Genomic DNA, 25,806 nt, shown 5'->3' on the forward strand with positions numbered 1-25,806 from the left:
TATGTTCATATTTCATTTCAAACTTCTTTTTTTCATCATCTCCTTTTTGAAAAAAATCTTTATTTCAGGTTTATTTTACAGTATCTAGCTACAGATACATGTAAGGTTTTTATGTCTTTCAAAGATATTTGACACTGATGGACAATGAATGATTAATAAAACCTGAGACCTTCCAGCTTTTTGTTCATCTAACTTCTATGGAATGCGACTATATGTTTTCTTCCGTTTTGTGCGAGTATAAAACTTTTAAGAACCTTACCCAAGGTAAAAGCATTGATTTAAAAAGTTTTATATACATAAGGAAGAGAATATCTTTCCAAGTGAATAGACTACTGGGCTGCATCAATGTGCAAACTGAGGAGACAGAGTTATATTTTTCACCGAAACCTCAGTGTACTATCACATCTGCTCAGAATCACAAGTGGAGTTTGTTTTGTGACTGATGGAGAGGAAAATGATTGCCAACTGTGTGCAGAAGGCTTTGGGAATATTTCCTCCAATAGTTTAAAGTAATCCTTATGTAAATAGCATGCTTTACTGAAAATATAGAATGAGGCAATCCCCCCCCCCTCCCAGCCGGGTTCTCGGTAATCCTCATCCTCATTGTCTTCAGCTTACTGTCGATTTCATGTCTGGCAGTGGCATTAGCTCTCTTGCTCAAAATACTCATTTGCCTTTTTATCTGGTTGTAGAAGTTAGTTTTGTAGTCAAAAACACCATGGTCCATTTTAGAGGCTGTGCAAACATGCATACATTTGACAAAATTAATTATCTTTTTTCTTTTTTTTTTTTTTTACTGTATCCGCACAAACACTGCATACATGTTTTTTTTTGGTTTTTTTTTCAAAAGAGTAAGATAATGAAGAAGAATTTAGTAGTGGCAGAGATTGTTCAGAGACCCATATTTTTCAAACAGTCATTTGAGGTTATAGGGTGAATAATTTATTGACCGCCTTTGCAGAGTATACATTATAAAAAAAAGTCTCTGAAGCACTGGAACAAAGCCAGAACAGCATCAAGACTTCCAACAGCAGCGGTGACTGTTATGCCTCATTGTGAGAGTATCTGATGTCTTAAGGGTACAAAAATGGGAAACAGTTAGAGGTCACTACTCTCCTTCTATTTTTTAAGAAAGCCATTGTGAGAGCCAAGAGAAAGGATGCAGATTTCAGCGTGTGGTCAGGTTTCAGAACTCTGCAGTAAACTTGTCCCTTGTATAGCACAGAGAATAAAACATGTGTTGTGGTTTAGTGTTTTTTTTTTCCCACTCGTCCCCAAGCCGTATCACATGTCCTCACACAAGTCTCCCATTGGGTTTTCAGATGGTGTTTTTCTACAGCCGGCGTGAGACAATGACAGATAAGAATGCATGAATTATATGATTCATTTCTGGGGTTTCAGCAGGTGGTGTGACTTGGCGTTTGTTTGGGGGGTTCGGCTCTTGTAGCATGCTCTCAAAAGATTAATAGAGACACGGGGAAGAAAGAGTGAACCTTCGCCGGGGCTCTTAAGTGGCCTTGTTCCCCGAGCCGGTAAATAAAGGATGGGAGATGGCTGTGCCAGGCGTGGAGCGGGAGGGAAATAAGAGAGGCTAAAGCTGTTGATCATCCCCGTCTCATATACGTAATGACCCGGAGATAAAGTGGCAAAATGAGACATCTTTTGCCCACCAGTGACAAATGCAGAGGGAACACTTTTAAAATTCTGCTCTATGGTTGAGAAGTAGGGGATGATTAAATGTTGATGGAGAAATATTGCTTTGTCTCCCCTTCTTACCTTCAAACAAAAGACTGGCTTAACAAATTACTTCACACTTAAGAATATACGACGGAGAAGCAGTGTTAGGCAAGTTTTACCTGAAGGCCCTGCAGTCATGTTGAGTAATCGCAGAGGATATCTGAGGCTTTAATCATGTATGAAGCTTCCGTTTGTCTGATTTATGAAGCAAAAATGCCAAAGAAAATACAGTTTTTTAGGTGAAAGCAGGGGAGGGGATGCAGGAGGTGGAGAGTCTTTTGACCAGAAGCAAATCCATTTGCCAGCAGGGAAAAACTGGGTGAGCAAAGTGAATGAGTAATGCTCCCCCATGCTAGACTAACTACCATAGAGGTGCCCTTAAGTGAAGCATTTAACCCTCCCCCACCTGCTCCAGTGGCACTGCTCTTAGGCCAGCAGTAGGAGGTGGGTTATATAAGGCAGTCACCAGGTGTGAATGTACTCAAAAATACTGGTGGAAAACAAGACCTTTGTTCAGAAAGCCTTTCCTGCATCTACTTTTTTCAAAAGGAGGACATGTTTTTCTTCCACAGACTTCAAATCTGCAAAAACCTTCACATTTTGACTTTCACTGTTAAACATTTTGTATTTCTTGTATTCACATTGCGTTTTCTTTTCACATCTGCACTATTTATGACTTCACCTCACTACAATGCTGCGGCGATTCTTTTGTATGGTTGCATTTCTGTTATTCCAAACCTGCCTCTCATTTCTTTTTCTTTTACTTTGTGACAGTTTGCCTCCAGCATTGCATTATGTTTTTTGTGAATACTTACAAAGTGTCTCTTGACGTCAGCCGCCGAGTTTGCAACTTCTCACATCAAGAGGAAACCTGTAAACGAATTGAAAAGCTGGTTGTAACACAATTCTTGTTGATTTATTTCCCTCCATCACAATCGCCACACACACGACGCTTGTCATGCTAGTAGCGAGCACTTAACGGGTATGACACTTAAAAAAGGCTCTTTTTTGGGATGCCAAAGGACTTAATCATGCTTGAATCACACCCATTTGATAATGCAACTTTTTCTTAATTCAGCGATGTCAGAGTGATAATAATACTGTGAATATTTCACTCATGAATCTCATTTGATATGCCTACTGCTGGGTATATTGTACACTTCATTTACTAAGTTGACTTTACTTCCAAGACTGATAATTTATCTGTGATTTTGTTGGCTCGATAATGTGCTGTTTTCTTCTCTTAGCTTTGATGCCCACTGTTTTCTGTGATAGCCTCACAAATTGAAGAGAGAAAAGAGCTATACGGTGGCTTTGAATGCCGCTTCTTGTCTCAAACTAATCATATTTTAAATAAAAACAGCGCTTAAGTATGAGGAAAAAAATGTGCATCCATTTGTGTGTTTTCGTATAATATAAATGCTGCAATACAGGAGCAAGACCCTGCAAAATCTCAACAGTTCTCCAAGTCTGGAAACCTCATCTCCCTGAATTATGGGCTTTTAAAGCAGTAAACAGAGACAGAGAGGTGCTCTGTAAGGTGGCATTTTCATGAATAACAGCCGCTGACATGCTTCTATTCCTAACGGTCAGTAAATCATAACTCCCTGCTGGTGCCGCTGGCAAAGGGATGGCAGTTGTTTGCAGCGTCGGTGCCGTGGCCGCGTGTTGATGCCGGCTGGCATTGTTTGTTTACTCAGCCCTTTCTCTGTTTGTTTGCCCACACAGCCTGGCGTCAGTCATCCGGGGTCAGGTCCTCACGGGAGATGGGACGCCGCTGATTGGAGTCAACGTGTCTTTTCTGCACTACCCGGAGTACGGCTACACCATCACGCGGCAAGATGGCATGTAAGGGAGTCGCACGCACACTTGCAGCAATGGGCGCTGAATGCAGGGACATGAATTCATCTGCATGTATCTACACTGATTTACATGTCCAAATAAACATGAACACTCTCTCTCTCTGAAACTTAGCCCCTAGGTTCAACCGTTCCCCTTGCAACAATTTATTTGTGGCATGGACTGCTGTCCCCAGACCAGTATGGAAAACTGCATAAAAAGCTGTCAACAGTGGGAGAGTCGTCCTGGCAGTTATCCAAAACGCGCTCAAAACAAATTGAAAGAGCCGCACATTGTGCCCTAGAACAATTCCTCATGCAAATGTCACAGTGGCGGAGGCCATTTTGAACCAGGCTGTTTAAAATGCATTGAATCAGCAAGGGTAGAATCAATCTGCCCGCGGTGTAGTAAAACATGGGATTACTGTCTGACCTTCTCCTGCTGTTACCGCAGACGGGTCCTTAATAATGAGAGTGCAAACACATACAAGACAAACGTATGTCACATATTTTACAGGAAGGGTTCACCTCAGGTAGGAGCTTTATTTTGCAGATGGCCATCAGAGATAGCGAACCAAGGCCTGTGTTCAAATTCAGCCGATAGAGGGTCGTGTTTATGTGTTGCCAGTTTGGAATAAAAGGCTTATGAGTGGCACAGAATTGTACAGCTGTTGTTATGAAGCACAATCCTTGGGTCCCCAGATAGCTGAGGATTAGCTGATTTCTTCAGATATTCCGCCCTGTAACTCTTCTGACAAGGAGCGTGATAAATGGTTGGGGATAATCACACTTGGTTAGCCAACAGATCCGCTCAGTGTGTTAAGAAGGGGGGGGCAGCATCAAAGCCTGGCCTCTTGCAGCTGTGAGCTCCCCACTGCCCAAAGTGGAGAGAGCTTGAGAAGGAAGCTGTTTTAGGTCAGCTGCACAGCTTGGATGTTGGGCGGATATGTGTGTCCGTGTGTGTGTCATTCTCGGTGTGGGTGCGTGCATGAGGGACGTGCATAAGCATTTAAATCTGTTAGTGTGTGTGTGTGTGTGTCTTTGTGCGTGTGTGTGAATGCATGCAATGTCACCGCACAGATGCTTTACCCCCTGGGTAGTGGAGCTCGCAGAATATATAGAGCAGCACTTCAAAGACTCGCCCTTCATTTCCAAACCAGTAACTTTTTCCTGAGTAATGCCGTACTAATTAAAACCAGTTCACCAGAGGAAACTCCCAAGACTCAAGACTCCAAACCAAATTCAACCATAAAGTGTCTTCTCACAGCATGCCTGGTTAAACAAAAGTCATAAATTAGATTCAGTGAATGATAATAATATATGAAGGCTGTACGGAGGGAATACACTTGATAAGGAAAAGTTCTCTCTTCCATTGAAAAAGCATTATCAGGCTCAGTCCTGGAATAAATATACACTTTGCACTTCAAGGGACATTTCAGTTTCTTGCAACCTGAGGCTTATTTCCATAGTTCTGGCCATTATTCCTATCAGTAATAGCATTGTAGCATTGCTAGAAAGAAATCACATCAAGACAAACATGAGCAGTGAAAACATGATTCAAATGTAGCCCCATCACTTCCGGCTAAAGACTGTATATATAGATGTGTCTCCATTCGGGGGACTCTTGATGGTTCTCTCTAAGAACAGGCGGCATGGGGAAGGAAGCTTGGGTCAACTTATTCCTCCTTTCAACTAACGCAATATGCAAATTAAAGTACTGTCCATCCATGATAAAAAACAGGCTCCTTCCTTAGGGCCTGGGAGCTGTTTCATATCAACAACTACCAAATGAAACAATAACTTGGTGATTCAGCCAGACGGACCCTGCTGCCATGTTTTGTAGCTCCCTGTCCGTGCCCCAACCCTGCTTCACTGCCAGTGGACGGGGCGGTTATTAGTAGTAATAGTGGTGGCAGCAAAGAAAAGATTAGCATTAGTGTGCCTGTCTTGTTCCCATTTTTCCCCTTTTCTTTCTTTATTTATCTCTGTATTTTAATGAATTAATTAATTTCCTTCCTACCCCAAACTCTTTGTTTTTCTTTTTTTGCTACCAATCATCCACACTACGCCAGACTAACACACACACAATCACACACCAACATATGCCAACAACATATCAACATCAGCTCAACACGTCACATGGCAACTAACATAATGTGTAATTTGGTTATCTGGTCTGTATTCACTGTTCTTGTTTTCCTTGTGTTGTTCTATTGGGGTTTACTCTTGAAACCTTATAAGAACTAAAATTGAAAAAAAAAATGAATAGAGCATGAAAAGAACTACCTGAAAAATATTTGCTAACATGGAAGACCTATGACCATTGAGATGTTTGACTTTTGAGGAGCCGCCATGTCATCCAGTTTTACATGCAGGCTGTATCCCAAAGTCAAGGATCCTTCCTTGGTAGGGTCCTTTCAGCAGAGTCGGGTCCTCCAGAGACGAGGCCAGAGTCCTTCCTTTCACTGTGACAACGCACAAATGGAACAGCCTTCCGAGTGTGCAGGTGTGCGTCATTGTGTGCGTTAAATTCAGCGCCGCAATTTCAAACCAGTTTACGACATGGATGTGGCTTTGGCATCAGCACTCTATTTGTGAAAATGGAAGAAGATGCTTTAAGGTTGAATCTCCATAATTTAGCAAGTAAAATGTATCAAGATGCTGTTAATTATCTTTTAGCTATATATTCTGGCATTTGTTTATGCATATGTTTTGCTTAACTTTGAACACAAGTTTTGTAAGCTATGTGATAACAAATATTCAGTGAAAACTGAAAATTCATATCGCGCCGCCGGCGTCACTGTTTCTTTGCTCGCCATTTTTAAATGTCCAAGTAGACCGGTGTGTGCAAGACTTTATGGGTACTCAGGGCGCACGTAAGATACACACATGCATCCTTGGAATTTGGGCAAAAGAAGGACTCTGTCCTCTGGAGGATCCTCGACATTGGGACAGTCCTTTGCCGTATGTCTATGACGTAGTATCCTTCAAGTTCAGCTGTTTGAGGATCCTTCCTTGACATTGGGATACAGCCACTGTCTCTGCTTCCAGCTTGTCTTTATTTTTAGTCTTGTGATGTAGATCATCTCAGATAATTGACAACATGTTCACAGATGTTGTCAGTTACTTTAGTGAGCGCAATGACATTATGGCCAATAAAATTAGGAAAATAAAAGCCAGACTGTAATTAACCGAGTTTCTGCAGATGGAACTACATAGAGTCTATTTATTGCCAATTATACAGTTTATTCTTTCTGTAACTGTTTCATGATTTTGTGTTTAGGTTCGACCTCTTGGCTAACGGCGGCGCTTCTCTGACACTGAGTTATGAGCGCGCCCCGTTCCCCACGCTGCACCGCACGGTCTGGCTGCCCTGGAACGTTTTCCACGTGATGGACACGGTGGTGATGAAGCGGGAAGAGAACGACATCCCCAGCTGCTATCTCACTGGCCTGATCAGACCCAACCCTCTCATCCTGGCTACGCCCCTCTCCACTTTGTACAAGACCTCCCCAGAGGACAGTCCCATAATCCCCGAGACCCAGGTGAGACTGCTGCCACAGAGGTGACCTGGGGAGAACACATTACAGGGCTTTTATGTTCAATTCCACATTTGTGCTCATATCTGATTGTTTTGAATGACTTTAATAAATCGACCCATGTTTGATCCCAATATTACAAGCAGCAGTGTTGAAAATGCACAAACACAGAGTAACGATAATGCTGTTATCTTCCTTCTACCATGGCTTCTCTCGCTTATTTTAAACAGTCAGATTTGCCTTTCAGTTTGCCTTTGAGCTTTGATTGAACTGAGGCGTCTCCCCAAATACTAAGCCATAAATTGTCTCACAGTATTACTGATAAATTCTGAGGGCACATTGCATGGAGGTTACATGCCTCAGGATTTGGTTTGTATCCATTTGGCTCAAATCAGAGTTGAAAATCCCTAAATGCAAAATGCGGCTCTGCAGCTTTTGCTGTTGAAACTGATTAGAAAAAAATTGATCTGTGTTACATTCGAGGGAAAAAGTCTGAATTTGGACATGCTCCAATGCAGTATGAGGTGAAACCTGGTCAAGGGAACTGGGACAATGAAAACAGAGTAAGGCTTGTCAGTTATTAGAGCTGTGCCATTCAAGTAAAAGTAGATTTTTTTTTCTCACAGACTCAAATAATGAGGAATTCATTTATTGCCCGTGGAGTTTGCTCAATTTGCATATAGACTAATGTACTCTGTGGTTCAGTACAAGTAAGAACTTATTTTTAATATTTTGGCTGCTCATCACTAATTCATAATGTTTGACTGTGCTGCACAGAATACAACATGATTAGCCTCTATGTCTGTATTATCCTGGCAACAAACAAAATATCCCTTACCTGACTGAACTGCTCTTAACTGAATAATAACAGCAACCACCACTATAGAAATAGCAGTATAATATAATATTACACCACATAAATAGTGTGTATTATATACTGTATTTACAACCAAGATTCCAAAAGATAGGTGGGGCGCTGTGCAAAACCTAAATAAGACATATTGTATCTTGTATTTTTATTGTATTCGATTCAATGTAGGTCACAAAGGATTTGATTGAACCATTTTCATTATGTTTTTTATGTGTTTCACAGCATCCCAGCTTTTTTTAGAATCAGGGTTGTAGAATCCTCTTCTACATTAAATACAAGCAAACTCCTGTTGCTCCTGTTACTTAAGTGTATACCCCTCACTGTGTATTTGGCACAAGTCTGACTGCTAATTAAAATCATAGGTCCTCCACGAGCAAGTAGCCATACCAGGCAGTGACCTCAACCTGGTCTACCTGAGCTCCAGGGCAGCTGGCTACAAGCCCATCCTCAAGGTGCTCCTGACCCAGGACCGCCTCCCCTTTGGCCTGATGAAGGTCCACCTGATGGTTGCCGTCATGGGCCGTCAGTTCCAGAAGTCTTTCCCTGCCTTTCCCGACCTCTCATACACCTTCATCTGGGATAAAACAGACGCCTACAACCAGAGGGTCTTTGGCCTGGCAGAGGCTGTGGGTGAGTACCTGCTGTGAAGCTGCCGACTGAAGATGTTGTGTAAGCGTAGGTTCACTCAGATACTCGCACCACCTTCAGGCAATGAACCTTGGTTGAACTTTTGAAGATTGATTTTATTCTTTCTAAATTGAGGATTATTTAGCCAGGGACTGCTTTTGTTACCATGTGCAATAAAGATTTAGCAGGTGGTGTGAAAGCCTGAAATCCCCCCAGTGCTGCATTTTTGAAGGCCACTGCTCTTTTGCTGACTTCTTTGTTTTGCATGTATGATATTTCAGCAGCAGAGCGCTGACTAAAAGAATCGCCTATCAGGCATTGGCCTGAGCAAAACTCCCAGCATCACAAATTACAACCTAATCTTTTGAAGGCATCATACATAGAATGTCTTATTTATGTTGTTGTTGTTTTTTTAAATAAATTATTAAAGTGTCATCTTGAGCATTATACAACATTAGGATTTTTACAGAACTAGATACAATAACACTTGCATCTTAATGTTTTGCAGAAGAACTTTTTAAAGTCTGAGGGATTTTGTTAAGAAGGATGAATGTTGGAGCACTCCAGCTTATGTATTAAAGGGAAAAAACCCTCACAGCCCTGACACTCAACACGATTCACTCCTGGCTCACGGCTGTGACCATACCGCAGCGTTTATGATATTTACAACAATGTCCTCCATCTGAGACTTTATCGTTAAAATAATCCACGCCACTTTACACGCTATTTTGCGCCCCTGGTTTATTTGCATTTACACAAGATAAAACAAATGAGTAGAGAGGGAGCATAAAATCCAAACTGTGCAGGTGAGACACAGAAACCCCACAGGTCTTCTAAAATCATCCCAGCTGGAGAAAATGACATAGTCAAAGAGAAAGCAGAACCAGCAAGTACAGAAAACAACCACAACGTGTGCTGAATGTCTTATAGGCTACAAGCCTCATTGCTGCCATAAGTGTCAGGTAAGGAGGTTGCAACCTTGCTCACCATAGGCGTCTGCCATCATTACTTTCAGTGTCAGTGGGATATGAATACGAGTCCTGCCTTGATGTGGTGCTCTGGGAGAAGAGGACGGCGGTGTTACAAGGCTATGAACTGGATGCCTCCACCATGGGAGGGTGGATGTTAGACAAACACCACATATTGGACATTCAGAATGGTAAGAAACACTCATATATCTAGTATAAGTGTGTATGTGTGCGCATGTGGGGCAGAGATAGGTGGCCTCTTAGGGTTAGAGGCAGGTGGTCTTTACCCTGAATCACCGCAATAAATACTTGAATCAAAATGAAATATGGTTCGTCATTCCATCTGCAGATAATAGAGGAGAGTTTTGAAGGGCCGATCATTCACAGTAATGACAGAATAAATCAGTGACTAAGTCACCAGGGTGCAGGGCTCGCTGTGATTCCACACTACTCAGCTATTTTAGGAAGAAGACGGCCTTTCGCCGCTCATGAAGGCTTGCGCTTTTGATGAACAGGCGTCATGTTTAATTCTCGCATTAATTCAATAAACTAAATTAATTTCTCGCTCTTTCATCAATCAGAATCGCTTTAATCGCCAAGTACAATAAATGGACGTGAGTTTGTCTTCGTCGTCCTGGTGCGGGGACATAAGAGTGAAACACGCATAATGAAACTATCAAATATACATACAGCACTGAGTCACTGCTGGGTTACAGTACCAGGAGGTCACATTCTGTAATCTGGAGAATTCAGTCCTGTGTTACAACTGTGCAGGCAGTAATATGACTGCAATTATAAGGAGTGGGCCTCAGGGTAGTGTGCACTGTCAGTTTGCCAGGCTGCTGTTTTGACATTAAATCCACTCCAGCTCACAATCATTGTTCCAGTTGTCCAACGCAATTTGTGTCCCTTTCATCTTGAAAATAATCAAGGTTAGAGTCACGGCCTTCAGCAGAGTCCGCAGTCTCACACTGTCAGAACGGAGTACGTGACTTGAGAGAGGCTTCTTGTGGGTTTTTTTTTTTTCAGTTTTATTTTTGTTTTAGTAGGTATTTAATGTGCTACTTATTGATGCTATACTGTTTTTAATGTAATTAACTCATCCATTTTTGCTTTAATCACTTGCATTTGCAAACTCATAGTCTAAGTGTATCAATAAAAACAAAATGTGACAAAATGAGAAAAAAAATGGCAGATTGTCCTCATAACTCTACATATATCTGATCAGCTAAGTTTGTGGAAGACTTAGGTGCACGCATACATTTTTTAAATTTTAAAATATGCAATTTCACATCATTTTGGACCATTATTTTGAACATATCTTTGTACAAAAATTTGGAAAAGCCAAAGCTCCTACAAAATAAACAACACTCAAAAAGCTAAAAGACAAACTTGCTAAAGAACTCCACTAGGGACCAATTACAACCATTAGATCTGGGAACAGTCATTTGGTTAGTTTAGAAACTCTCCAAATTGATTTTAACATTGATTTGGTTTAGATGGTGACCAAAACACTTGGGTGCTGCATCTAAGTCTTGCAGGAAATGAGAGGGAAAACCCTGCTGATGAACCCTCCACGCATTAAAACATGAAGAAAATCAGAAATATCATATTTTCACCATTATTTTGGCCCTCTTTTAATTACATCTACTTCTATCCTATGCACGCTTAAATTGGTGCCATCTTCTGCTGATCTTGATAAACGTACTCCTTATAATTGCAAACGGTAGTGGGTGGAAACAAGCACTCATTTGTGCCTTTTTTGTTGCCAATTGCTGTTTAAATGTGCAATACATTTGGTTGGAAACCTTGCTACCGATTGGTGAATGGATAGATGGAAACTGCAGATATCAGCAAATCACATTTCCAAATGGCATGCAGAAATGAGTATAGGATTTCTTCTGTTTCCCCGGCATCTAATAGAATATGTAAGAGCTTGCATGAACAACAAATGCATCTGAGAAAAAGGCAATTATACCTGTAGTAATGTTTTTTTTTAGTTCCAGACAGATTCTTATGTGTATGTATGTGTGTGTGTGTGAGCCACAGAGTCTGGGGACTTTCTTTGTTGTTTCCTACAGCGATAGCATCACTGCTGAGGAGCCTGCCATGGTTATGATTGATTTTTCTTCTGATTCAACTTTATTTCCATTATTCTGAGAGAGAAAACGTGAAGTAGTACAAATGTTACAGCTGATATAATTACTAGATGTGGCCCAGTTGTTTTCAATCTATCCATTCTCAGTTTTAGGTTTTTGGACAGATTCAGGCAGGGTTGTTTTTAGAGTCAGTTTGGCATCGGGGGGTGCACAGTGAGGTATGTTTGCGTGCAGACTTAACTGTAATGAATGGCAACTTGTCAAAGTCTTCCCTTTCCATCTTCAGGTCATTGGTTTCTAGAGGTCATTGTGCTGAAAAAAAAAACCTCTGAGGAAGATAAGCTTTTAAACATAACTCATTTAAGTGTAGAGATATGGCAAGAAAGAGCAAATTTATCGTTTCTTTTTGTGGTGGAAAATCTAATTTTAAGATGAAAAGTTCACTTTATGTGACCATCAGGAGGGGGCTAAATTACCTGATATGCAGCGATATCAGTATTAACATCCCTACAAAACACCCAGCATTACCTAGTGTGCCTCTGCAAGAGCTCCCCCTCTTCAAAGTGGGATTGTACGCCCACATTCACTCACTCAGAGGTCGTGCTGTTCACCTAACAGGTAGGAGTATCACTCTCTTCTGATTTCCTCCCTGTTGCTGTGCAGAAATAAAGCTTGAATTAAGTCAATATGTCAAAAAGTAGCAAAGATGTAGAAGTTCAGCGTTGGATGAGCTTTTTATCAGACAACAGGTTTGCCATCAGCAGCTATCACCACGTCTGTGCATCACTATGAAGTTTCAAGTAATTACCATGTCACTCGATTTCTGTGCAATAGATGGATAAATCTCTTTTAAATTCATTTATTTTCTTGCAAGTGCAATGCTGGATGTTTGGTTCTTAAATGACACAATATAACATGATTATAAAATGACATGAATTTATCACCACAGTGTGTGAATAAATAAAAGTAGTTTATGGCACCACCGGTAGGTCCAATGAGGGCAAAGAGGTTAATGAGGTTCACCGGTTTAGCAGCACACCATTTAAGTGTTTGTGTGGCTAATTGTGCATGAAAATAGATTACTGATTTTATATTTATTCATGGTGCTGGTATTGAATTTGAATTGCTACATGTATTCTCTTAATTTCTGCTGACTTCAGAAAAACACAAGAGAAAATACAAGCAGCTGACCAATCACAATGCTTGTGGTCCACAGCCCTGATGTGTAGTAACATTTATGAGGAGCAACAGAGCATCCTTACAGTCCGTGCAAACCGCCTGACACAAAAGTATAGATCTGGCTTGAGCCCCTGTCTCTTCGGCCCGGTCCATCGAGCTTCAAGTAAACCTCAGAAGTTATTTCCGTTCCCAGATATTTTGGCAACAGGAGGAGGTGTGTTTTTAAGGAGGAATGTTTGTGTAACTCTATTCTGCCTACATCTTGAATATACTCTTTTATAGCATCTTACATGCACACCCACAATTGGCAAGGCCAACTCTATTCATCCCACAATGCTCTGTGGGTTTGCACAGTAATATCATCCATGTATTCTGCATGTATAACAGTCTGCTCACATCTCAGAGATTGCACCGGCTGTCTTTTGACGGATACGGTTGTGGAAAACATGTCAGGGAACCGGTTTCTGAAACTGAGTCTTCCTTTACTTTGTTCAAACCTTGGTGCCACTTTGTCCTGCTTCTTTGTTGAACATTAAAAGAACAGACACAAGGGCCCATCGCCGAACCCAATCTGTCAAGCCATCCAAAACATGAAGTTTTTGAAGTGTGGAAAAGAACACTGAAATATGCCTCTAGCTTGACTGCTGCTGGTGCGTTGCGTTTCATCTCACCTGTCTTAAAGTATAGCACACCCATCTCCAAAGCCTTCACTGTGGCAGCATCACAGTTGGAGTTGTAGTTGTTGTGAGATGCATTTGTGATCAACAGATAGATGCAGCACGTGTGATATGCTAATGTATGCGGCATCCTTTATTAGACTGAGCTGTGCCGCGTGTCTGGATTTATCAGAAAATTGGATGTTACTGTGCATGAAAAATCATCATGTACAGGCTTGTACTCGAACATGGAAACGGTGATGACAGAAATAAAACAACAACCAGATGGTGTCGAGTTTTCCTAGTGCAGTAAATGCTGCAGCCTCCCCAAGGCTTTTTCACACTTTTCACTTGTCCTATCACAGCACCGCCCCAAAAATAAATCGCAAAGTCTGACTAAATTTGAAAGATTCAAAAATAGTTTATCAAACTTGTGTTGCGCTGTCTCATTTACCCCTGTCTGACTGGAGCTTAATCAATTTGCCAAAAGGGTTTCATGCCACAATCCTATTAGCCTAACCCAAAGACAGTGAGCTCTGCACCACTGTGAAATGTTTTTGTTAGCGACTTTGGGACGCTAGTTTATACTGTGTTCACATCGAAGTATCGCTGCCCGATCTGTAATCCTGTCTCTCTTTGTCCTCACACATACATTTTTAGTACAGAGGTTGGGAGTCAGCACCTCCTTTTATACCCTTGCATTTTCTCAATCCAAACTGAATTATTCAGTCTTGCATTCAGCCACTTTTTGACATTTGAGATTTATGGCCCACGTGGGTTTTCGGGCAAGGAATGCAGTTCGATATCCTCGGCCGGCATGAAGATGAATCCAAATATCACTGTTTGCCTTCATTGCTGCTCCAGTATTGATTCTTTAATGCTGTAAACCTTGACTAATGTCCTCACCCAACATGTTAGCAAGCGGTGGTCCTCTGCAGATGCACAGTGGTTTAGCTCCAGACATTTGCTATCGCTCTTTGTTGTGACTGCCGCTTCATTTTTGCACCACTTCGAACATCTGAGGACTTTTTTCTCTCATCGTTTGTGGCAAAAGACCCGAGCAAAAGCCGTCTCCTTCTCTCTGCTTCCACTCCAGAGCCTGTCAGACTAGATAAGGCAAATTGCTGGTGTCTGTGCTTTAGTCATGTCCTCCTGCCCCTCCTTTCTTCATTACAAGTGGATATGCCTTACCCTCAATCTGCAGCTTGTCTCTATCTGGGTAACATAGCTGATTCTTATTGGACACAGGCAGAGTTCAGTATCTCGGAGTGAGCTTACTGTACAGCTCACGCACATGCTGCATTTGAAGCACTGAGAGGTTTCCTGCCCACTTTTAGCCTCTATCACAGTGGATCAGTGGGCCTGGGTGGTGTCTCAGAGAATGACACAGTGCAAAGGAGAACAAAGAAGGACAGGGTGCAATTAAGACACACTCCCGCTCCTCCCCTACCAATCTCTGCACTCTCTATGTGTCACCAAGGTGACATTGCTCAGGGCGCTCCAGTTTTTTTATCAGGTATGGAGAGTTGGCCTTGCATTTGTACCATTAATCATCTTGGAAAGCTGTGATGTCGGCATTAAAGAATTTTTTCCTCAATACATGACTCAAATTAGCCTTTTATCAAACAAATCATTTTCTCCTGTTATGATTCTAAGAAAGGAATCAATTGGAGAAACTGAGCACATTCAGGGAAGTGGCCTTGTACTTTGGGACAGCGTTGTGAGGAATTATCAGCTCTGCACACAGGTGTTTGGCAGAGAATGTGGATAAAGCAGAGCAGTAGCAATTTCCTCTCCTTGCTCGAATATGTCTGTAATAACTACCCTAGTTTTCAATTTTCCGCTTTGTTTTCTGATAGAAAACGGCCTTTATGTTTGAGCCAAATCTTTACACTCACAGCCACTATCATTTCTTTTTATACACCTCTATATTTTGGATTGTTTTCGATACATTTCCATTATTACTTGGCAAATTGCATGTTACTTTCAGAGTCTAGCTGTGTCGGAGTGTTTAATAGTGTGGTGAAAGCCGCATGACATGCAGTTACATTACATTTATGGTCTGTGTCCTCGCTGAATGGAGCAGCGTTGGAGTGATCTTGGAGCAAAAGAGACAACAGATTCTCAGACTTTCTCAGAAGCCTTTTCGCACCATGCCAAGCGAAACAGTGACTTTTCTCTTTCAGCAACTTGTATCCAAAACTGAAACACGCCTCCACACGTTCATTTTTATACTAATCAATGAGCAGACACATCCCTAATGGTTGATCCATTCAGCTGCCATACTTGTACTTTGACTTGAAGTCTCCTCTGCAAAGTCTGTCGAGGGAGCACAAGAAGTTTGTTTCAGTGTGCAGAAAAACAGAGCTTTGCCAAATTGTATTTCTGCTTGTCTCACATAACAACAGTAGCTGTATCTTATTTAGGAGAAAGTTTTATTTCCAGTTTTATAGATTGCAGCCAAACTCTGCTTCTAAATCAGAACGGGGTGAAATAAAAGTTACAAAAAAAAAAGTTATGTTTATAAATACTTTGAATGACTGCAAATCCATTTTAGTCCGGACACTGTGGGAGTCCCGCTCTCCAGCCCGGGGCAGCGGATAGTCAGGAGCCAAATTCCCATCAGTGCAGCACTCCAGCTGAGACGTCACAAGCTTGATCCTCGCAACAATCATCAGCAGTAATGTGTCATGACCAAGTGTCCTTGAGGGAAGAAAACTGAACCTTAATCTCCTCACTCACTCTAACTTGAGAGCAGCAGAAGTTGTGTGTGATAAAGATAAAAGTGAAAGAGTATAGTGTCCATACTAAGTGTGGAGTGATCGTGGGGGGTAGTTTGTGATTGATTAGTGTATTTAATCCATTCCATTATGCTGCACAAGAGCCTATGCTAAGACTTGTGTGTACAGTAAACTGTGATGGAAGTGTAAATAGAGAAGACCGCGGCGGCTTGCCAAAATGACCTGAGCAGTAAATGTTTTTTCCTTTTTTTTAAGCTGAACGTCAGCCAAACTGCGAGACTGCTGTAGCGCTGCAACTGATCCATGTCCTACACACTGCACAAGGCTCCCGGATATTAGCAATGTCTTTGTCTTTCCAGAGAATGTTAAGGAGCTATTACACAAACAGACATTAAAATTCCAGTCAGATTACTCGCCGTATTTATTTGTCGCTCTGTTTCTGGGTGCAGCGTCAACCTTTCAGCTCAGTTAGAGTTTTCATCACACTGCGTGTTTCATTCAGTGAGCAGGCACATGGATCACAGTTCAATTAAAGTCCCAAGGTCGCGCGTTTGATGGCGTCACACATAAAGCCGTCCCCCGGACCTATTTGTCTTTGTTAGAGGCTCATGTATAATGGTTGTGGATACAAAAGACGGATTGGTCAGATCGTCCTGTCAAGAGTCTCGCCAGACCGTGCCTTCATTTGAATTTGCCCTTCAATCAATTAAATCAATGAAAGGAACTAATCAGCGGAGGGACAAGCGGCACAGCCACACACTCCATTTCACATACATCGAGGGTTACGATGGCTTGCGGGATAACGCTGAGGGAGAACGATATTATGTGGCCATTCAATGGTGTCATAGATCCTCTAATTAGCACAGAGGCAGTGTGAATTCAAACAAGTTGTTGCATGTGAATAATTAAGTGCTTCCAGCATGCACTTCTTCCCTTTGATGTGTTTTCTTCCCCTTTGAAGAGAGTCGCACTATATCAGTACCTACCCCCTCCCCTAAAAAGCCAGTTATATCTGCCTCTTGTCAAAATATTAATCTGTAGTGAGTCACCAAATTTGGTGAGTCCTCAGTGAAATGTATGCGCCATTATAAGAGGGAAGTACACTGCACTGTATTTATGTTTACCACCTCCCTGTGACTTGGGGAAAAGCAGCTCCCCGGCAAGTTAAAAGAACATTATTTTACATAAAATCTGCTTTAGCTTTGTGTAGAGTTTTCAGGAACCCACTGGAGCAGTTCAGTACTAATGCAAGAGTCTGAAGAATTATGGTATATCAGTCGGATTGATGGTCAATTGGTTGCCTGCATGGTGCCTCCACTCCCTGCAGTACTGTGTTTAAATCACATCATTGTCTGATCTTCACTCACAACAACATAAACCAAACCCATTCAAGCCATCATTTCTTAACTTTTATGAAAAACAAATTTGCCATTTGTCCTGAAGTCAACCTTTAAGATCAAGGCCTTTTAAACCTCTTTCCATCTGACAGTCAGTTATATACAGTACTGTGCAAAAGTCTTATGCAAAAATGCAAGAAGAAGAATTAATGCTGGTTTCAAAGCAGGGTGATCACACCAAATATTGATTTGATTTTTCTTCTGTTCACTCACGTTGTATTTTGTTAATTGATAAAAAAAAAAATATATAAACTATCAACATTTCTATTTTTGAATAGCAATGTTGTTTTACAGCATTTTTCACACCTGCCTAAACTGTTTGCACAGTGCTGTATTTCTATATTAATATTTCAGTACTATATTATTATTGAAATAATTTAAGCTCTCATAGCACCACCTAAATATAGTGTTCCACTATATTATTCCATGGCCTAGGAACATTTGAGTTCTTTAGTTTTTGGATTTAGGAGATAGATTTTATAATTATATTTTGGATTATAGGGAAATACATGACATATAAACATGATAATGGAGTTTTTTTTAAACTTTAATGAACAAAATGTTGGAATATGGTTGAGTAAAGGTTATTCAAAGAGCATAATTAAACACCCTTAAATTGTGTAATGAACCATGCATTCATCATTTTTTACTTATTGTAAATGTATAGTTTTTACAATATATAGTTTATAAATTAAAGTGTATAGTTACTGTAAATTCAAGGGTTTGCAGTTACTTTAGTTTTACTTCTGTTTGTAAAATGGCATTCAGACTGCAATAATTAGTCAGCTACTTAGTGTTTATTATGAACTTAAGTGAAATAAATGTCTTAATGCATTCTTGCATAAGGTAAACAAGCCAAATACATATTCATTTTAGAGCAATTTGTATTAATTTACCTCAGATTCAGGGATGAATGTTATTCATTAAAACAGGTTAGGTTTTTTTTGTAAAGGAATAGTTCAATATGTTATAAAACACATTTATTTACTTTCTTGCCTGAAATCAATGAGAACATTCACTAGTTCCAAGTGTTAGGTATAAAGCTAGAACCTGGAGGTGTTTGGCCTAGTTTCACATAAAGACTGGAAGCATAGGGGAAAATAGTTGAAACACATACTCTATCAAAAACCACAACTTGTCTTTTTTGCGTCTGTCTGTGAACGGATTAAACAAGCGAGACACAATGTTAATTAGGTAGGCATAAATTTCTCATCTAGCTCTGGGCAAGAAATTAAGCGAGCATATTTTCCAAAATGTCAAACTATGTTAAATATTAGTATTATAAGTGTGTGTTTCCTTCTTTCTGTGTATTTCATTGTGGACAGGTTGCTCCCATTAAGAGAAAAGTATCTCTGGAGAATGCTTGTGATAAATAATGAGTCCAGGATCTTTTACTCGTGTCAAACACCAATTGTCTTTTCACACATTCAAATAACTGCGGTTTTGTTTCCCAGGCATTCTTTACAAAGGCAGCGGGGAGAACCAGTTCATCTCTCTCCAGCCCCCTGTGATCTCTACTGTCATGGGGAACGGGCGGCGCAGAAGCATCTCGTGCCCCAGCTGTAACGGGCAGGCCCAGGGCAACAAGCTGCTGGCGCCGGTAGCTCTGGCGTGGGGCATCGATGGAAGCCTGTACGTCGGAGATTTCAACTACATCCGGCGAATCTACCCGTCGGGCAATGTCACGAGTATCATGGAGCTCAGGTAAGATCAAGGCTGCACTGCTGGGAGCATGTTTCACTCCGTTAAGGACTTTTATTGTGCAATCTGTTTATTCTTAACTTGTGTCCTTTCATCGAATTGTACAATAAAGATGAAAGGACAAAAGATGGTACTTTGATATAGTGTTTTGTGCTATGGTGTCAATGCTAGAGTTGTTTTATACTTCTATCACATTGATTTGATTTTTCCCCCCAAACTCAAGCTCAGCAACAACAAACAAATACATGTGACATACTGTAGACGACCCCTAGAAATGTTCAAATAAGGACAGTTTTGGATTCTACTTTACATTTGTACATTTAGTCCCCAGTGTGCAGAGGGAAACTAAAGCGGCATGGTGGACAGACTTTCAGTCACACACATCTTTCCCCTAACCATAGAAATTTGAAATCTTTTCCATATCCATCTCCATAATTAGGAAAGACATCCTGTCTTCAGCGTGTAATTGGGATGATTTACGCCCTCATGCCAAGTTGGCTTCTCCCTGCAATGACTCTGATTCGGCCAGTTGGCTTATTTCAAAGTGGCAGATGTTGATTAAATGTACATTGGGCCATCGTCCTCCATGAGACACATACATGACAAACATATGAAAACTGCCTTTAAAAGGACGTAGGTCGCCACGCTGTTGGCGGGTAGTTGTATACGAAGGAGTTGGTGTTCAGATTTCGAGGACCAAAAATGAAAATCAAAAATGGAAATCTGAGAGGGGAAGTGATTGAAAAATATTCCTTTCTACTTCAGGAGCCTGCCGATGTACCTGTGCAGTGATTAGCCACTACAGAGTACTTCTCATGTGAGGGTTTGTGTAACACTATGAATGGGAAGCAGGGTGCTGCTGTAAAGAGCCATGCACACTCAGCAACCCTTTCCCAGATAAATAATGGTTTAAGAAATGGCTTGTGTCTCCAAGCAACTATTTTACACTGTTTACAAGAAGAATACTACAAAAACTTGTTGTGTTAGCCAAATTAAATTCAGTCTGACATAAAAGACACTCTAAGGACAATTTTAGTTCACATTAGATGGCAGTTACAGTGCAGATTTAAACCAGTACAGATGAAAAAGTACAGCTTTCTTTGCATAATATACTACATCTTCATTGCTTGCAGAATATCTGCACATTTTTTATTTCATGCTCGTCTCTTCTAAACATTAAAAGACCAAAGTGGTGTCAGGTTTTGGTATGTATGATGCAGTCTTGTTGTAGAAAATCCAGATACTCCATATGGGACTCCCTGAACCTCTTTCAAATGCTGTTAGCGTAAAGTCTGTATTTAGATTCTGGCTTCTGTGGCCAATGTAACAAGTGGTAGAATCAATATTTCAATATGAGTGGCCAAATTGAGAAGAACAGTGGTAATGCGGGATGGGGCTCTATGAAGATCGGAGTACATATTTCTTCTCTCTGCCGATTGCAACTCTCTGCCACAGTCCCGCCTCTCCACTTTCGGATTGTCATTGCCTGCGACTTTTTCTAGTGGCTGTGTTGATTCTTCAAGGGGATACTTTGACTTTCTGAGATTCAGCTGCTTGTTTTTTTTCCTCACTAGATACTGTGAGGAAAAAAATGCCAGCTATAAGTCATTCCTATGACAAGGAAACTGACTAATTTGGCAAATAACAACCCTGAAAGAGAAGTAGAAGTATCCTTTTAAGATTAACCAATCTCATTGTCTTGATTCTTTTTCCTCTTTTCCTGCTCCCACTGTACCGTGTCATAGAAATAAAGACTTTAGACACAGGTAGGTGTATCACCCTAGTGCATGCTGCCTCAGTATTCTTTGTGCATTACCATCTGTATCATCCTCTTTATAAATATATGGATAACTTTCTTTTACAGTCGCCTTTAGCACTAGTGATTACCATGTGTAATTATAACAAACCAATTATGGCTTGATTACATCTAAACAAGAGGAAGAGTGCACAGTCTGTCGGAATTTGTGCAATGTGACTATTGAAATTACGAAATTGCTACAACGCACACTGCAACCCTTTTGCATATTTATAGTAGTGTTTCTAGGTGTAGATATAAAAAATGGAAAATGCATTTAACACGCAGTCCAATATAATAGAGCTGCAATAAACAGGACCATTGTGAGGCATATAATTACATTAACTGTGATGGTGTTCAGCAGATGCTCTTATCCAGAGGGGCTTACACAACTGCTTTGTATTCATGATTAAGACAACAGCATCAGATCAAGTGAAGATGCACATTGGTGGCAATTAGGTTGTCCCAGTGATTAACAGGACCGCGAGAGCCAGAGGTGCTACACAGACTAAACTAGAGTAGATTTGTTTAGCTGGCTGTCAAGGTGTTGTCTCAGGGGGTGACAGCAACATTATCTTCTATAAATGTGACCTTTCGTATGAATTTAAAATCGGAACTAAATTTCCTGATTCATCTGCTGCAGTTTCTTCCTTCTTTGTTTAACTACAGGATGTATTGTTTCCCCTTCATCTAATTCTAGCTGCTCTAGATGCAGTACAGATTAGATCACTGCCTGTATCAGTGTTTCCGTGCAAGCTTTGCAAGCTCTACAGGACCACCAGGGAAGATAAATAAAACTTTGAGAGCGACGTGACTTGTTGTCAGTCACCTAAATAAACTTTGTTTTGATTTTCCCTTCAGAGGTTGTTCACGTAGGGCTGATGATGATGTAGGGTAGATGTCCACCACTGCTGAGGTCATAGGTGGTCCATGTGGATTTCTTTCAGTTTGTTTTTTGCATCAATATCGTAATATGAGACAAGATATTGTCTTAGAGTTTGGATTTTATAACCAGGGCTGCAAAGGGGTGGAAAAATGTTCGGTAAATTTCTGGAAACTTTTCATGGGAAGTTAAGCTGAGGAATGTTGGAAATATTCCAATTCCATGGGAATTAATGGGAAAATAACTGAAAATTGGGGGGTCATTTAAACAAACTGTATAATATCCAAACATAAATATAAACATTTTTTTCTGTCATAAGCAGACATCAATGCAAGATAATACAATTTAAAAAATATGACATTTCAACAGATATTTGGAACATTTATTTGGAAGTAGAATTTTATCAAGTTAGCTATAATGAAAGGCAGATATTCAAGTGTACTTGCATTTTGCTAAAATATATTTTTCCCCAACTATCTTTAAGTTCCCTGTTCAGGGCCAACCTCTAATATAGCAAATTCCCATTTTATTCCCATTAATTCACATGGGAAGTTTCAAACATTGAAAATTCCCTAAATTTTGCAACCCTAATTAAAGGCTATATTACAGTAAGATGATGTTATTTTCTAAACTTAGACCGTTATATTATAATTTTCATATTTTAGTAATTTACTCATTACTTGATTATTTAATCAAGGGATTTCATCAAAAATATTGTGATCTTTCAGCCCTAAACAGAACTAATTACCTTCCGAATGCATTTTGCCAAGAAAGAGGCCTCCTCAAGTTGTAAATAGGTGATCAAGCACTGGAGTAGTTTGAAATCGTAACAGTTGAATTAACACATTTACTTACTTGACACGCACATTTGTACTCCTCTGCAAGCCTATTACTGTGCTGACGTCAGAAGCTTCACAAATGTGTGATTGATAACAGAGCTGTTATATTGGACTGCATAATGTCACACAGGTGTTTCATTCTCTGTGTCCGCCCCCTGCAGGTCGACTGTAAAAGAAAAGGGTTACCAATCTTGCTGAATTCTTAATAAGAACTTGATGGCAGCCACCTATTTTGGGCATTTACTTTGACTCATAATAGCTGTCAAGTTTTATGACTCCATCTTCATCATTTTATAAAGTTGTTTCATTGCCACATTTATTTTGCCGTCACATTATCCCACTTCCAAAGCCAACCAGTATTGACTGAAGTACCATTAAGCTGGAGTACAACCAGAGAAGCCATGTTTACGACTACATTGTAAAGCGAGCTATTTTTCATGTTAACTGCCGCTGTTTTTAGCTCTTTAATGACACTTAAGCACCTGCAATGCATCAACTCTGCCTTAATAGAACAGGTTAATGCAATAGTTTTCAGTGTTTTGAATTTGTTTACAAGAGACTGTCACTGAAAATGACAATTTAATTGGCTTTCTTCAATTCTAAATATCAGTCAATCACGTGTTGTAAAATCCTTTGATTACTAATCCTTGATACATTTGCTCTCTGATTCAGGGATCCATTATGAGACAGTAAAAAGAATGCAAATAAGCAGAAACGGATGCAGTGCCATTAGTTGTTGCACTCTGTTAACACAAGCCAGTCGTTCCTGTAATTTCCAAAGGCTTTTCACCGCAGGGGAGTGATAACTAATGAAATGATCTGGCGCACAAGTTGTCATTTCTGCTTTGTAAAGTCGAAGCCCACTGCAGTGGTATCCTGTTAAATTCTGTTTGACTTCCATCTTTTCAGCCTTCTTTGTCTCACTGTCTGTATCTTATTATTCATTCACAAAGGCTATACTCTTCTTCCTGCTGCGGAAATTATTCACACAGTTTTTCACAACATTAAAAATAGGCATTATTTCCCTCTTCAGTTCATTATACACATGCATGAAAATGTTGCTGCTAATTTTAAGTTGATAATACCGTTGGTTCAAATTTAAAGCAGCAAGTCAGACTCAATTAGGCGTTTAAGTAATGTTTTAGAAAATACGTTTAAATGCTAGAAAACAACCTAATTGAACATTGGCATTGTCAATATAAAACAAGTCTGAAGAAGAGTCTCTAATTTCATTAGATTAAAACAATGTAGTATGCAGGAGTTGCTTTTTAAGCAATGCACTTTTAAATTCCCTTGAATGTTCTGAGAGTATTTTCTAAATGGTTTATCTATCTTCACAGCTTTAAAAAAGAATCTAATGCATAGCAAAGGCAATGTTATCTCTCTGGAGAGGTATAATGGAATCAATAATATTCTTGACCCTAAATGTTTAATTCAGAGGGAAAATCAGGCTACATTGAAAGAAAAGGGCATTAAATGGAATAATCTCAGTGGACGGTATATAGTGTCTAACTGAGTTATTGTCTTGAATGCAGCAACAACCCGGCACACCGCTATTACCTGGCAACTGATCCAGTAAGTGGCCAGCTGTACGTGTCGGACACAAACTCCCGGAGGATTTACAGACCGAAAACCTTAACCGGGACCAAAGAGCTGCAGTCTAACGCAGAGGTGGTGGCGGGGACTGGGGAACACTGTCTGCCCTTTGACGAGAACCACTGTGGCGACGGAGGCAAAGCTCCAGAGGCCTCTCTCACTGGGCCCAAAGGTATCGTTTAAAACTAATGAAGATGTTGTACTCAAATGGATGGGCGGGACACGGTGATGGGTTTCTCAGTCAGGAGTGGTAACTGCTAAATTTTAATTTATAAGAGTCATTGGGCTGTGTGCCAAGTCTGAGCCTACTGATTGATTTTAATGGTTACATTGTAGTTGTGGGTCATGCGTCGAAGTCGCAGCAAAAAATAAAAAACAAGCAAACAGATGCTTTGTAAATTAAGGCTGCAAACTGCTGCTGCCTATCAAACAGTTATTGTTGTTTTAACCTCCAGAAATATAATGCATAATTTATTTTGCATAATTGGATATTCCTGTAAATATCCTTTAAAATTTAAACTTGATCCTTCGAGACTCTTTTCTCAAACAGCTCTTGTGAAAGTAAAGTCTCCAGTCCTTTCAAGCTCAAAGTAAGAGCAATCCACAGGTTGGTACCCTCCATGCACAACCTGTTGTCCACATTCAAATAGCACACGGCCATTTGTGCCATTTGTGGTTGGATTGCTCACTTTTCCATAAATTCTTCTGGATGAAAAAGCTGAGATGAATTGTTTTGCGCTAGTTGTTGCCCGCTCTGAATGCCAACTGCAATAGCTCAGCTTCAGCTGGGTGATAAAGGCTTGAGTGAAGGCAATCTGAGGGAGCGACTCTAATGATGGAGTGGGTGGAAGCCGAGACCAGAGAAGAAACAGCAGATGGCTCCATTTTTTTCTCCTCTCAGACATTTGGTGAACTCTGCTCAAATGTGACACTTTTCATCTGTCTGAGAATCTCAGACTGTCAAATAGCCAGCTCCCAAGGATTCACCATGGGCTCCCTCAACTCGTAAATGTTTTAGCAGAAAGCAATCTTGAGCAGACCTAGCCACAGGTCAAACTAAACCACTCACCTTCCATAGAAGCTTTTAAAGACTTCATTGAAAAAGAAATCATACTCTGGGGGTAAAACTGAAGTTAAAGCTTATTCAGATTTCACATTTTATGTCTTCCAGAAACTAAAGAACAATCTTCAAATATGTTCCAAAGATCAGCTGCTCTGTCTGTGGAATCAAACCTAAAAACATGGCCTGATAAAACAACTACGGAGACTTAAAAAAAAAAGTCTCCCTGCATGTGAGGTATAATTGAATTCCCATAGGTGTGGGTCTTTATTAAGCAGCA

The 25,806-nt window shown here is 40.4% G+C and overlaps 1 protein-coding gene across 1 annotated transcript in view; it reads left to right on the plus strand.

The window, feature by feature from the left end:
* The window catches only part of si:dkey-237h12.3 (teneurin-3), a 147,634-nt gene that overhangs the window by 106,712 nt on the left and 15,116 nt on the right, over window positions 1-25,806 (plus strand). Inside the window, exons 17-23 of the mRNA XM_059345535.1 lie at window positions 3,466-3,585; window positions 6,859-7,120; window positions 8,348-8,615; window positions 9,628-9,771; window positions 19,107-19,356; window positions 21,099-21,119; window positions 24,406-24,638. Of these exons, the coding sequence (XP_059201518.1) occupies window positions 3,466-3,585; window positions 6,859-7,120; window positions 8,348-8,615; window positions 9,628-9,771; window positions 19,107-19,356; window positions 21,099-21,119; window positions 24,406-24,638 (1,298 nt within the window). The remainder of the gene's footprint in view (window positions 1-3,465; window positions 3,586-6,858; window positions 7,121-8,347; window positions 8,616-9,627; window positions 9,772-19,106; window positions 19,357-21,098; window positions 21,120-24,405; window positions 24,639-25,806) is intronic.

This window comes from Centropristis striata, chromosome 12 (genome assembly GCF_030273125.1).
Source record: "Centropristis striata isolate RG_2023a ecotype Rhode Island chromosome 12, C.striata_1.0, whole genome shotgun sequence".
In the NCBI taxonomy this organism is placed as follows: Eukaryota; Metazoa; Chordata; class Actinopteri; order Perciformes; family Serranidae; genus Centropristis; species Centropristis striata.